The sequence below is a fragment of the Heliangelus exortis genome, chromosome 1 (genome assembly GCF_036169615.1).
Source record: "Heliangelus exortis chromosome 1, bHelExo1.hap1, whole genome shotgun sequence".
NCBI lineage: Eukaryota > Metazoa > Chordata > Aves > Apodiformes > Trochilidae > Heliangelus > Heliangelus exortis.
The window spans coordinates 193809433-193822643 of record NC_092422.1 but is presented as its reverse complement, the minus strand read 5'-3'; the positions used below and the strand labels follow the sequence as shown (position 1 = coordinate 193822643).

At 46.1% G+C, this 13211-nt stretch overlaps 1 protein-coding gene across 3 annotated transcripts in view; it reads right to left on the bottom strand.

The window, feature by feature from the left end:
* The window catches only part of PRKCQ (protein kinase C theta), a 71434-nt gene that overhangs the window by 25691 nt on the left and 32532 nt on the right, over positions 1–13211 (bottom strand). For all 3 annotated transcript variants that reach the window (XM_071734196.1, XM_071734197.1, XM_071734198.1), the window contains 5 exons: positions 12902–13031; positions 10972–11081; positions 7836–7959; positions 5952–6127; positions 3441–3614 (listed from right to left, as the gene is read on the bottom strand). In XM_071734196.1, coding sequence (XP_071590297.1) covers positions 3441–3614; positions 5952–6127; positions 7836–7959; positions 10972–11081; positions 12902–13031 — 714 coding nt within the window. The remainder of the gene's footprint in view (positions 1–3440; positions 3615–5951; positions 6128–7835; positions 7960–10971; positions 11082–12901; positions 13032–13211) is intronic.

Sequence of the window (13211 nt, the reverse complement as noted above, 5' to 3'; positions counted from 1 at the left end):
TGAAAACCTGGCCAACGAAGTAAAGATAAAATTGGAAAGAAAAGTGACTTTTACAAAGACAAAGCCTATTTTTGTCACAGAAATCAGTGAAATATAAAACAAAGAATAAAGCATAAGCATTGGGATGCTCGTCACTGTTTTGGCATTACTAATTTTGGGATTTCACAGAATTATAACCACATTTTTCCTTCTCTTTAGCATAAGAGTGTCCCTTTAAACCTAATACAACAGAATAGCTCTCTGAGCTTGTTAAGATTCACACCATATAATTATGGTAGCTGAATATCTGGATGCAAAGATTACTGCAGTAAAATAAAACACTCGAGTTCAAAATGAGGCTGGGAGGAAAAAACAAACCACCTCATGTAGTTGGATTTATTCTCATGTAGCAAAACATTGCAAGTACTTTGAGTTTTGAAAGCTTTTTTCAGCCTCTGCAGAAATAAAAAGGAGCATTAGGTGCCTGGTGCCTACAAAAACCTGTCTGGAGGGCTGTTCTGAAGCTTTATTTATTTCAGCATTCCCTGATTACCTGGTTTGAGGCCAGGTAGAAACTCAATCCCAGAGGTCAGAGGCTTGTCAACAGTTTATATGACTTTTTTCCTCTCTGGAGACACAGGCACTGCTGATGTTCTTGCTCCAGTGCTGGAATATTCCTGTTTTCCCTCTTTGCTGCAGAGGCACTCAGCACCTGAAGCATCTCAGAAACCTTGAGTCAAAGCACTCAAGATGCAGAACAACATCTCTGCTTGAAACTACTTCTCTATCCAGTGAAGCCTTGCAGAAAAAAAAAAAAAAAATTCAATTTTTCAACTGAAAAGTCAAGTTTTCAATATTCAAGTCCAGAGAGGGACCAAACAGCACTGCCCTGGCTTCTGAAATGGCTGCTCTAAAAGGTATTATGGCTGAACCTTGCTGTCTTTTGAGCTGTGAAAGACTGTCCATGGTTTGTCACAGATCTCCTGCTCTGAGTGACTTTCAGACATTGAGTGATTGCTGCTTGGCTTGTAAAGGTCAGAGGAGAAAAACCATGAGCTCAAAATCAATCACAGCCCAGAGCAGCTTTGTCCTGGGCAGTCACATTCCAGGTTCTCTACCTGTGCTCTGGAGGACAAAATGGAGAGATCAAATAACTTAAAAGTGACAATGCTGACTTGGGGTGAGATGGATGGAGAAGATTGCTCTATGTCTACAGGAAAATACAGGGATTCTGTCCATCAGACAGTGTAGGGAAAGCTCACTTGGGTTTTTGAGCCTGGCAACCATGAATTTTTCCAGCACTCATTGCTCTTCCATCATAGAATCCTAGAATTGGCTGGGTTGGAAGGGACCTCAGAGATCATCAAGTCCAACCCTTGATCCACTCCCACTGCAGTTCCCAGCCCATGGCACTGAGTGCCACATCCAGGCTCTTTTGAAATATCTCCAGGGATGGAGAATCCACCCCTTCCCTGGGCAGCCCATTCCAATGTCTGATCACCCTCTCTGTAAAGAAATTCTTTCTAATATCCAACCTAAACCTCCCCCGGCACAACTTGAGACCTTTTGTGCCCTCTTGTCTTGCAGCTTTTCCTTGCTTCATCCATAGCTGGAAGCACAGACCCACCCTAAGTGGTTAAGTGTTAAATTTGGCTCTTGTCACCTTTTTGCTGAGATCCCAGGAGGTCAGCAGACACTTGCACTGCCCAAAACCAGAGCTGCAGGCTGCCACTCCTATATCCAACTCCAACCTGACCCCCTGCCTCCAGACCAGGGCTGAAGAAGGCTGGAAAACAGACCAGACTACAGGTAGATTTAGATTGGATATTAGGAAAAAATCCTTTCCTGTGAGGGTGGTGAGACACTGGCACAGGATGCCCAGAGAAGCTGTGACTGCCCCATCCCTTGTAGTGGTCAAGGCCAGGTTGGATGGGCCTTGGAGCAACTTGGATAGTGGGAGGTGTCCCTGGACATGCAGGGGGTTGGAATTAGATGATCTTTAAGGTTATTTCCAGCCCAAACCAGTCTGTGATTCTAAGACAGTTCCTCTGCTGCCAAACCAGTCTCTAGCATCAGTCAACATCCCCTTAGGCACCTGGAGCTGCAGACAGCACAGACAGATCTCCCTGGAACATAAATTCCCTTTTAGAGCTGTGACTGCTGTGAATATTCCATCTTTTTAATCAACTCTTGATTTTCTTTGCTTTTGGAGTTGGGTCATTTATTGTTCCCTCTGCAATCCAGCCCCTAGTAAAAGGGAATTCTTTCCTCTCCAAGAAAGGAATCATTCCCAGGATATGCTGTTGTCACTGGAAGTCCCAAAGGGGTTAAAAAGGGATGCCTGGGCTCACTATCACTTTGTGGTGAGAGAGACTTTCCCTCTTATGAATTTAATGTCCTTAACCAGGTGCTGCATCCCCTGAGTGACTGGGATATACTGGTGAGGTCCTGTTTGTTTCTCCTGACCCTGCAGAAGCAGCAGGGCTCCTGCTGAGCAAGTCCTAGGCTGACACCAAGCAGTATTTTGTATGACTAAATCCTGGGACTGAGCAGGGACTGGGAGAATCCCAATGGAACTCCAAACAAAGCAACCTGGAAAGTGTGATGTTCCTCTGATTTTGAGCTTTGGGATGGCAAATATCTCTTAGGAGTGGTTTGGGTAGGTTGGACAGACTAGGAAATCTCTCAGATTTCCTTCCATCATTATTTTTTTATACTTTGTATGTGCTTTTGTGTTAAGATGATTGGTTGTGGCTACAGAAAGGGCTCTGGAAAGCTAAACAGTTGGTGGTAGGGCCAGTGAATGTGGGGCCATGGCACATGTAGTGCCATGAATATATACATATGTTACTTAAAAGTCACTGCAGTTTTGGTTAAATGTCACTTCAATTTTGGTTAGGAGTCCTAAGCAGGGTTTCAGGTGAAAATTCTTTGTGCTGCCTCTCTCAACTTCAGTCTTCACCAGTGGTTCTGCATGAATTAGGAGAAGTCTGATGCAGTAACTGGGGGTAAAGAAGGTTCCTAAAGTGAATAACAACATTTTTATCCTGTATAACCAGAGTTTCTTGAGTTAGTTCTGATCCAGGCTACTCACTGCAGCACAAGGTGCTGCTTCATGGCCCAAAAAGCTCAGGTAACACCAATGTGGGGACACAGATGTGTCCAGGCACCCTGGACTGTGGATGTGACCTTTGCCCAGGGTACCAGGGCACAGATTTCAATAGTGGGTCAGTCTTGGATGCCCCAGTCCTCAAGAGCAACCTCTAGGTTCATGTGGGGAAGGCAGATGAAATATCTGGAGCCACTTTCCAAGGGTCAACTTGAAGATTCCTTCCCTTAGCACCAGCTTTTCTCCAAGCTATTCCCTAACATCTCTTCAGACTTAAAACACTTAACCAAATGTCTATCTCTCACCAAAGCTCCATCAGCCCATGGAGGAAGGTGACAGATCCTTGTCTTACCTTGGTCTGGAACGTACAGAAGACATGAGTCAGGAAGGGGTGTTCCCAAGCTAAGGAGAGGACTCTCTTCTCCACCATTGTGCATTCAACATCATCATCCATCAGCACCACATCCTTCTTCAGGGCTTTCACAGCAAAATACTGCTCTGTGTTCTTCAGCTCAGCAAGGAACACCTGGAGTGAAAGAGCTGTCAGAAAGAGAAATGGTCTCCTTCCAGTGCTGGCAACATGGCCATGCAAGGATGGAAGCTGAGCTTTGGGCAGTTTATTAGGGTAGACTCTAAAAAAGCTGATGTGTAAGGCCTAATTCTGCCATGAAGACTTTTTAGACTTTGAGTTTGTTCTCCAGACATGGAATAGTTGCATGAAGCTGAGCCCCAGAGAAGGTTGAGAAGGTCTTGGCCATTACAAGACCAAGGGCTACGTCACCCTAAGGACAGGACACATCAGAGCACCAAACACTTCTGACACCAGAAACCATCTTCATGCAAATGCTCATGAGACACATTTCCTGTTTTCTGACTTTAAATAACAAAAACACAGAACATTGCTTTGTCAACATGTGAAATGCAAATGCCCTGCACCAGATCCTCAGCAGGTGTAAACTGATGTCTACCAGAAGTCAGGCTGAGCTAGATCAGAGGTGACCTGCAGGAAGCCTGAGCAGCCAGGCTGAGGCTCCTCTTCTTCTGCAGGACTTCTCTGAGAAGGGTAAAGCACATCCCAGAGCATCCAGGACCTCTGTGTATTTTTATGGGCAGGAAAGCAGACACGGAGCAGCAGAGAGGGGTTTTCTAGAGACTGTGGAGCAAAGAAGCCTCTGCTGGAAGGCAGAGCCAGTCCTGATCTTTAACAGTGTTCCCCATGGACTGAATAAATACACAAGATTCATCAAAGAGGTCTTTGAAGTCTTCTATCAGACACTGAGTAAGCTCAGACATGTTTTAGCCCTGACAAAAAGTTTTATTTACTCTTTTGGCTACTGCTGCATTTCACTTGGTAGCACTGGAGCCCAGGACCTCCCCTCTGTCTCTGCACTGAATGACCTAAAAATCCCAACATTGTTGGTGCTCCAGGCACCCTTTTTACCCCCATCTTTGTGCAAGGGGGAAAATGAAGAACGTGGTATATTTGTGATTTGTGCTGTGACTTCCAAGGTGAGAGGAGGCAATGCTTGACCTGATGAAGAAAAGGCTTCCTCAGGGGTCTGGTTTTCAATCTCCTGGGGCCATGAAGTGCTGAAAAGGTCCCTCAGGCAACTGAGATTTGCACACCCTGCTGTGGGGAAGTGAAGCTTACTCCAAGCAAATCAGGGCACCAGGAGCAGCACCTACACAGGAAACTTGTGGTTCATGCTTGTTGCAGAAGGGCATGAAATAACCCAACCCCTCCACCCCCAGATGCTGCACTGCAGAGAGGTGCAGATGGTTTGCAAGCTTGGAGAGTTCATGTTCACCCAGGGAGCTGAAGCAAGGGGTAGAATCTGCTTCCATGGAGGTTTTCAAGACTTGATCAGACAAATTCTTGTGCAACCTCATCTGATCAGATCAGTTTTGAGCAGCAGGTTGGGTGCCTTCTTCCCTATGTAAACGTTTCTGTATCTCTTGAGTCCAGACCAGTCTGGGCTGTAGAGTCTGGGGTATTTTGGTTTAGTTCTAGCTCAGAAATCTCAGCTCTGCTTCTCAGGCAAAATGCAGACATGCCAAGTGTTTTCAAGTATGGAAATCCAAGCAAGTATTTCACCAGCTTAAGAGCTGGCTGCAGCAGTTCCTCCAGTTTTATTAGCAGGCAAAAAACATCACTTTCCACCCTGGAAGGATTTGGGATCTGAGGAAAGTGATACATAATGATACCCATTTCCTTATTGACTGTGGAAACACAACAGTCAGTACCTCTGAAATTGCTCTGCACTGGCACTGAGTACCACAAATCCCCTTCCAGGGGACATCTCCAAGAAGGAGGGACAACAATTCATCAGCATTAATCAACCTACTGAAAACAGGTGGTTCTTCTTTCAAAAGCACAAATTCTTGGCTGTCACAAAATCTGCTTTAGGCTCCAGCACAGAGAGGCCCTGGGAAAGAGCAGTTTGTGGTCCCAGCTGATGCTCTGGAGAGGAGAAGTGGTCCACACTCAATATTTCAGCTGATGCTTCTAACTCCCTCATCTCGACTGCACGAAAGGGGACAGCACAGAGATCTTTCCCACCAGCTCTCTGTGGATGCCCAGGCCCTTTCTACCTGCACAGAAGGAGAAGCTGAAGCTTTACTCAGCTGCCTTCTTCTTTTATGAGCACTCACGAGACAGCAACCAACAGGGCAGAGGAGGATGTTAAGCAAGGAGAAGACCAGGTTAAAGACTCAGCCATGCTAGAACAAGGATTCTTTGAAGGCCTGGAGATGTTCTTTCCCAAGGGGTTTTCAAACCACACTCTACTTAGTTCCAGAGTAAGCAATAATAATAAACACCAAGCAGACCTGTGCAGTGGGGTCTCATTCCTCTGATGCTTACCTTGCCAAAACTGCCTTTCCCCAGCATCTTGTGGAGGACAAAATCTTCAATGGTTAATTTTAGTTGCACTTGATGCTCTTGCTGCTCCTGGGGCTGTTGTCCCAAGTCTGTCTCTATTAAAGTCTCTCCCTTTGTTGTACCCTCCACTGGAGTCTCCCAGGAGATGCCCTGTGGCTCTGGAACACACATCAAAGGATTCAAATAAACCCTTGGAAATGGGCAGAAAATCCCCACAACAGTTACAGGTCTTGTGCTTAGAGTTTTGCAAGGATATTTCAAATAAATGGAAATGTTGGCGGCCAAATCTACGAAGTGCTTTGGCTCTACTCCCACACTGCTTTCTCTCCAGAGGACATTTTACTCTGTTGTAGCCCCACAGTGGCATTACTCTCATTTTACAACCTCCTTCATCTGTCTTTCAGTTTTATAACAGCAAAACACAAGCAAACCCTTCATTTCTGGCTGTCCTGTGCTCTTCATTCCCTCTTGCTCCTTGGTGCTATGATGTGGTCCCATTTTTTCAAGGCTTTTTCAAGTCTCTTGGCCAAACTACCATGTGAAACAGATGGGACAGCATTTCCCTACTGGATTCCTACTCTGAATGTGAAGTTCTGACCAAGTACTCCAGCTGTCCTGGAGAGGAACTACTTGGAGTTTCTTCACTTATATGCATGTGAACTGCTAGGACATCCTGGACATCCTGTTTCTTCCTGGATTTATCCCACGCACTCAAGTGCATATTTGCTGTGCTGTCCTAAATTGCTGACTCAGCAGACAAACAGTTCCACCTGTAAACCACATGTGAAACCATTTTGGGCTTTACTGATTTATATCAGCATGGCCAAGTCTACTTGTAGAAAGAAAACAAAAATAAAAGAAAAAAGAAAAAGGAAAAAAAAAGCCACCACAAATAGGGACTGTCCTGTTTTGGACCAGGATAAAGGTGATTTTCTGTCTTGTACTTTTGCTTTCAGCTCAGTCTCTTGTCAGGAGCTGCACTTGCTGAAATTCACAGCAAGTTTCTCAGTCAGTGGCTGCTGCTGGGACTGAGCCCACTCCATGGTTATAGTTACTGCTGGAGAATGGGCTGCAGAGCCAAGGACACTGCTCAGCTCTGAGGAACATTTTGCCCTCCAAAAGGAGAAAAGGAGTCAAGAGGTCACACCTGAAACCCTCCCTTAGGGAGGAACAGACAAGATAGATGCCAGAATTGACCAAACAGAGTATTCCATCCCATACACCTCATACTCAGGATAAATTGGAGGGATCACAAGGGTCAAGCAGTTTCCAGCTTCTTTCCCTTCCTGCCTTTCCTGCTTCCCTTTCTTCACCCGTTCCCTGTCTGCTTCAGCATCCTGGGAGGATTCCATCCCTTCCTCTGCCTCTGCTCCTGATCCATCCCAGCCTGAATCTGTGTGTTCCTGCCTCCAGCTCCCAACTGCTCCTGACCCCAGGATTCCAGCCTGGACTTTCCAGGGCTGCCCTGCAGCCTCAGTGGGGATGGGAGAGTTATTGGGAGAAAGGGGGGAGGAACCTGGGATCAATTTCCCTGTATATTTGTATAGATTTAATAATTTTTCCTATTTATCAATACTGTTCTATTAAAGCTGTGTAGTTTAGTTTCCAACCCATAAGTCTCTCTCCCTTCCTTATTCTCTCTCCTTCCTTTATCTGGGAGGAGAGAGGGATTAATAGACAGCATCTGGCATTTGGTTTAATTGCTGGGCCAGGATACCCTGCCAGGATATGGCTTGCTCCGGGGTGGAAAGATGCATGAAAGGTTCAACAGCTACTGAAGTCCCCACCCTTGTCACCTCCACCTAACCATGTACAAACCAGAAAATTATCAAAGCCAGTGGGTTCCATATCACATGGGGAAACTACCTTTTCTGCCTGTTGTAGATCCTGGCAGTGCCTGAAGGGGTGTTCCATCTTTTGCAGGAATTGGGAAGCCAATTTCCAGAGGTCCATCCCTGGAGATCTGCTCTGTATCACGCTGGCAGCGAGCCTGGATTACAGCAAACAGCAAAGAACTTTTGAGCCAAATGTTCTGAGCTTAGGGGACACTGGTGGTTTTTAAGTGTGACACAAGCCAAGATCTAGAAGAGGTCTTTGCTTATGAGAGCATTTCTGTGCCAAACATTTAGGGGTTTGCTAACCCACAGATTTCTGCAAGATGTCTGTGGGTGTTTACAGGATTTTTTATTGCCAGTCTAGAGATCCCCTGCTTTCCACAGGTGTCTGAGTCCCTGGTTATCCACACAAAGGGCAATTTAATGAACAACTTCCCTCCCAGTAGTCTTCTTGGAAGAGAAATCTGGAAAAATACTAGAGGTTGGAACACACTTCAGCCTCTGCACAGTGTCTGGAGGAACTCCTTGTACCAGGATGTTGCAGAATGTGAGAGTTGGTCTGAATACAAGGGTGATGGGACATTCTTGAAGCACAACAACCCCATGCAACCCTACAGGCTTGGGGAGGAGTGGCTGGAAAGCTGCCCAGAGGAAAAGGACCTTGGGGATGCTGGTTGAAAGTGGCTGAATATGAGCCAGCAGTGTGCCCAGGTGGCCAAGAAACCCAACAGCATCCTGGCTTCTATCAGCAATAGCATAGCCAGTAGGACCAGGGCAGTGACTGGGCCCCTGTACTGGGCACTGGTGAGGCTGCACCTTGAGTACTGTGCTCAGTTCTGAGCCCCTCACTACAAGAAGGACATTGAGGGGCTGGCAGAAGGACACTGAGGTGTTGGGAAGGGTCTGGAGAACAAATCTTATGAGAAACAGCTGAGGGAAATGGGGTTATTTAGCCTGGAGCAAAGGAGGCTGAGGGGAGAGCTTCTTGCTCTCTACAACTCCCTGAAAGGAGGTTGGAATGAGGTAAGGGTTGGTGTTTTCTCCCAAGGAGCAAATGACAGAATGAGAGGAAATGGTCTCAAGTTGCAGCAGAGGAGGTTTAGATTGGGTATTAGAAGACATTTATTCACTAAAAGCACTGACACAGTCTGCCCAGGGCAATGCAGGAGTCACCATCGCTGGAGTTATTTAAAAGCCATGTAGATGCAGCGCTGAGGAACATGAAGTTTCCAGTGGCCTCAATGATCTTTAAGGTTTTTTCTAACTGAAATGATTCTGTGAGACAAAAGGATGAAAGGCAAATCCTTTGAGGGCTACTAAATACTCAGACTCCAGCTATATCTTAAGAAGTTCCCAGAGTCTGAATTTCTGGTGCTTAGAAGAGTATTCTGTGAGAAGTCTCCAGTGTTTGCCCTCCTCACCTCTCAATGGTGACTTAAATTATACACTGCAAGGACCTGCAGAGAGACAGAAGGTAGGAAACAGAGAAGCAAGAGCAAAAAAAGCCTCCTCTTTGTAGGTTTGGCAGAACTATTTATCACATCAAGGTGAGAAATAAGCAGAGCTAAACCTGGTAGATAGCTCCTTAAGAAGGTGTCCTGGTTTGGGACAGAATAAAGGGCCATGGTTATAATTACTGCTGGAGAATGGGCTGCAGAGCCAAGGACACTGCTCAGCTCTGAGGAACATTTTGCCCTCCAGAAGGAGAAAAGGAATCAAGAGGTCCCACCTGAAACCCTCCTTTGGGGAGGAACAGACAAGAGAAATGACCAGAATTGACCAAACAGAGGATTCCATCCCATCCACCTCATCCTCAGGAGAAATTGGAGGGATCACCAGGGTCAAGCCAGCTTCCTGCCCTTCCTGCTTCCCTTCCTTCCTCTTTGCCTGTTTACTTCAGCATCCTGGGAGGATTCCATCCCTTCCTCTGCCTCTGCTCCTGATCCATTCCAGCCTGAATCTGTGTGTTCCTGCCTCCAGCTCCCAACTGCTCCTGAGCCCAGGATTCCAGCCTGGACTTTCCCAGGGCTGCCCTGCAGCCTCAGTGGGGATGGGAGAGTTATTGGGGTAAAGGGGGGAGGAACCTGGGATCAATTTTCCTGTATATTTGTATAGATTTAGTAATTTTTCCTATTTTTCATCACTGTTTCATTAAAGCTGAGTAGTTTAGTTACCAACCCATAAGTCTCTCTCCCTTATTTTCTCTCCTTCCTTTATCTGGGAATAGACAGCATCTGGCATTTGGTTTAGTTGCTGGGCCAGTGTTAAACTGTGACAGAAGGTATAGATGGAAAAACACACACTGTATGGATTAAGGTGTTGTCTTGGGATACTAGAAGAACCTAAATATGGATGGCTGGGTTCCTATAGGATTTGTCCCTCTATAAATTTATTCAAGAGCTGAGAGGTGTCCTAATAATCTAGATTTTTCATTACTACCTCTATTGCATTTTTTGCTTTTGGGCTTGTGACAAGCTATTTTTTCCTTCTTGTAAATTAAATTCTCTGTGTTCATACACTGTTTATATGGCAGCTGTATCCTCCCACGGCCCATGTCTCTTCATGAGAATCCCTGCTCTGGAGATGGGGATTCCAAATACAACAGAGAGACAGGAGAGAAGTTGCTAAATGACAACCAGGGAGCAGGGCAGTGACAGCAGAAGGACCAAACCAAGCTCCTCTCACTCTCCTTGGACTCATACACAAACCTCCACTCTGAACATAATGAACTGTCCCAAATCAGGGTGAAAGTCCATCCAGACCCTGTCCTGCCTGCAACAGAGATCAAGTAGATACCAGGTAAAGGTTTGAGAAGATCACAGGCATTCCAAGTCATCTCCTCAGAATATTCTCCCTGTTTCCAGAGATGTGTGGCAGAGAGGTCACTGATTCCAAGACAGTGCTTTTCTATTCACAGAATTAATTATTCCATTAATCTTGAACATATTTCTTTTCCATAAACACTGGAGATTGTCACTTGAATCCACAAGAAGTTTTGGCCATCAGAAGTTTCTGTCCTGAGGTGCACTGCCTAATCCCATGGAGCACCAATTTCCTACTCTTTGCTCTGAACTTGTTGCCCACTGCACTCCACTCCATGCCATGAAACAAACACTGAACATCTGATCCTCTTTTCTCCACATCCCTCACAGATTAAAACTATTTACCTGCTGGGTGCTCTCTATCATTGCCAGAGCTTCAGCCATGAGTTTCTGGTTAACTCCACAGAGGTTTGCTACTTTCATCTGGCACTTGTGATGGACATTCATGCCACATGCTGAAAAAGAAGAACAAAAGGTGTGAAGACACCAGAGGACAGCTAGGATGGACAGGCTTTGACATGATGCTGGGCAGGAAAATGTTCTGCTGATGGACAAGGGCATAGATCAGCCAGGAAAACAGCTGAAAGCCTGGGCACCATCTCTGTCTCATGAGATGACACTTCAAGTGGTTTTTGGTCCTCTATGGAGGCAAAATTTTCTTTTTTCTTCATCTGGGCAAAAGGTTGTACTTCTACATCCATCAGCCTACAGGCAACCAAGACTCCACAGTCCATTGGCTCACAGATAAACCCTAATCCCAGAGCAGGATCTCTCCCTTTTTGTTAAGATTATGAAGGTGGTGAAGATTTGGTTTGTCTGAGAGTGGGAATAGGGCATGAAAGTCAATTCTAGGAGTGATTTTGGAAGATCAAAAGTGGGCACTGAGACATTCTTTTGGAATTGGCTTCTCTGGGAAGTGACTGCTCTATATGAACTCTCGTGGGCTCTTCTCATGGACTTTCTATGTGCTGACAGTGATCCTAACCCCTGAATAATTCTCCTTTGTCCTGGTTTGGGCCAGGATAAAGGGGATTTTCTGTCTTGTACTTTTGCTTTCAGCTCAGTCTCTTGTCAGGAGCTGCACTTGCTGAAATTCACAGCAAGTTTCTCAGTCAGTGGCTGCTGCTGGGACTGAGCCCACTCCATGGTTATAGTTACTGCTGGAGAATGGGCTGCAGAGCCAAGGACACTGCTCAGCTCTGAGGAACATTTTGCCCTCCAGAAGGAGAAAAGGAGTCAAGAGGTCACACCTGAAACCCTCCCTTAGGGAGGGACAGACAAGAGAAATGACCAAAGGTGACCAAACAGAGGATTCCATCCCATACACCTCATCCTTAGGATAAATTGGAGGGATCATAAGGGTCAAACCCTTCCTGCTTCCCTTCCTTCCTCTTTGCCTGTTTGCTTCAGCATCCTGGGAGGATTCCATCCCTTCCTCTGCCTGTGCTCCTGATCCATTCCAGCCTGAATCTGTGTGTTCCTGCCTCCAGCTCCCAACTGCTCCTGACCCCAGGATTCCAGCCTGGATTTTCCTGGGGCTGCCCTGCAGCCTCAGTGGGGATGTGAGAGTTATTGGGGGAAAGGGGGGAGGAACGTGGGATCGATTTTCCTGTATATTTGAATAGATTTAGTAAATTTTCCTATTTCTCATTCCTGTTTCATTAAAGCTGTGTAGTTTAGTTTCCAACCCATCAGTCTCTCTCCCTTATTCTCTCTCCTTCCTTTATCTGGGTGGGGAATGAATTAACAGAGCATCTGGCATTTGGTTTAATTGCTGGGCCAGTGTAAAACTGTGACAACTGCTTACAGCCCAGGGGTGAGGACTGGGTGGCCAAGGAGTGGTTAAGGAATGTGCAGGCACTGAAGCTCTGCTCCTCTGCAAAACCTTCCTGGCATCAAAGCCTCAATTCAGATTGAAACCATCACTGTCCACAGCAAGAGGCCAGGCTTCTGGGTTCTTTCTGGGTGTGCAGGCATTAAGGGTTGGTTTGTGTGGGGAGGAATGATTCAAAAGGTCTCCACTGCAAAATCATAGAATCATAGAATCATAGAATAGGCTGGGTTGGAAGGGACCTCAGAGATCATCGAGTCCAACCTGAACCCTGACATCCTCAAAGACATTCTCCTTGGGCACTCCTTCACCACCTCAGATGCCATCTCACACAGATCCCATAGAGCAGGGTGATAAATGGGATTTGTCACTTTAGATTGCAACTTTCTAATCACAGCATCCCCCTCCTGTGCTCAGCCCGTGCCACCTCGAGCAGGAACTCACCATCACACTTCAGTCCTTGCCGTGCAAGGCCCCAGAGGAGTGTGCCACAGTGCTCACAGAAAGTTGGGCTCTTGTAGTTGTAGACTTTGAAGCGGTGAGGCATGTCAATTTTGAACCTTTCTTTGTGGAACTGCAAGAAAAAAAAGCCACATTGTCAATTTATTCCTCTCCACATCAGCTCTGCATGGAGAAACAGCCCCAGGCTTTACCCCAGAAGCTGGGTTGCTCTTTTATCCTTGGGTGTGAGCATCAAGAAAAAGTTATCTATAGCTCTCATTCAGATATACAAAACCAAATATGGACACATGGT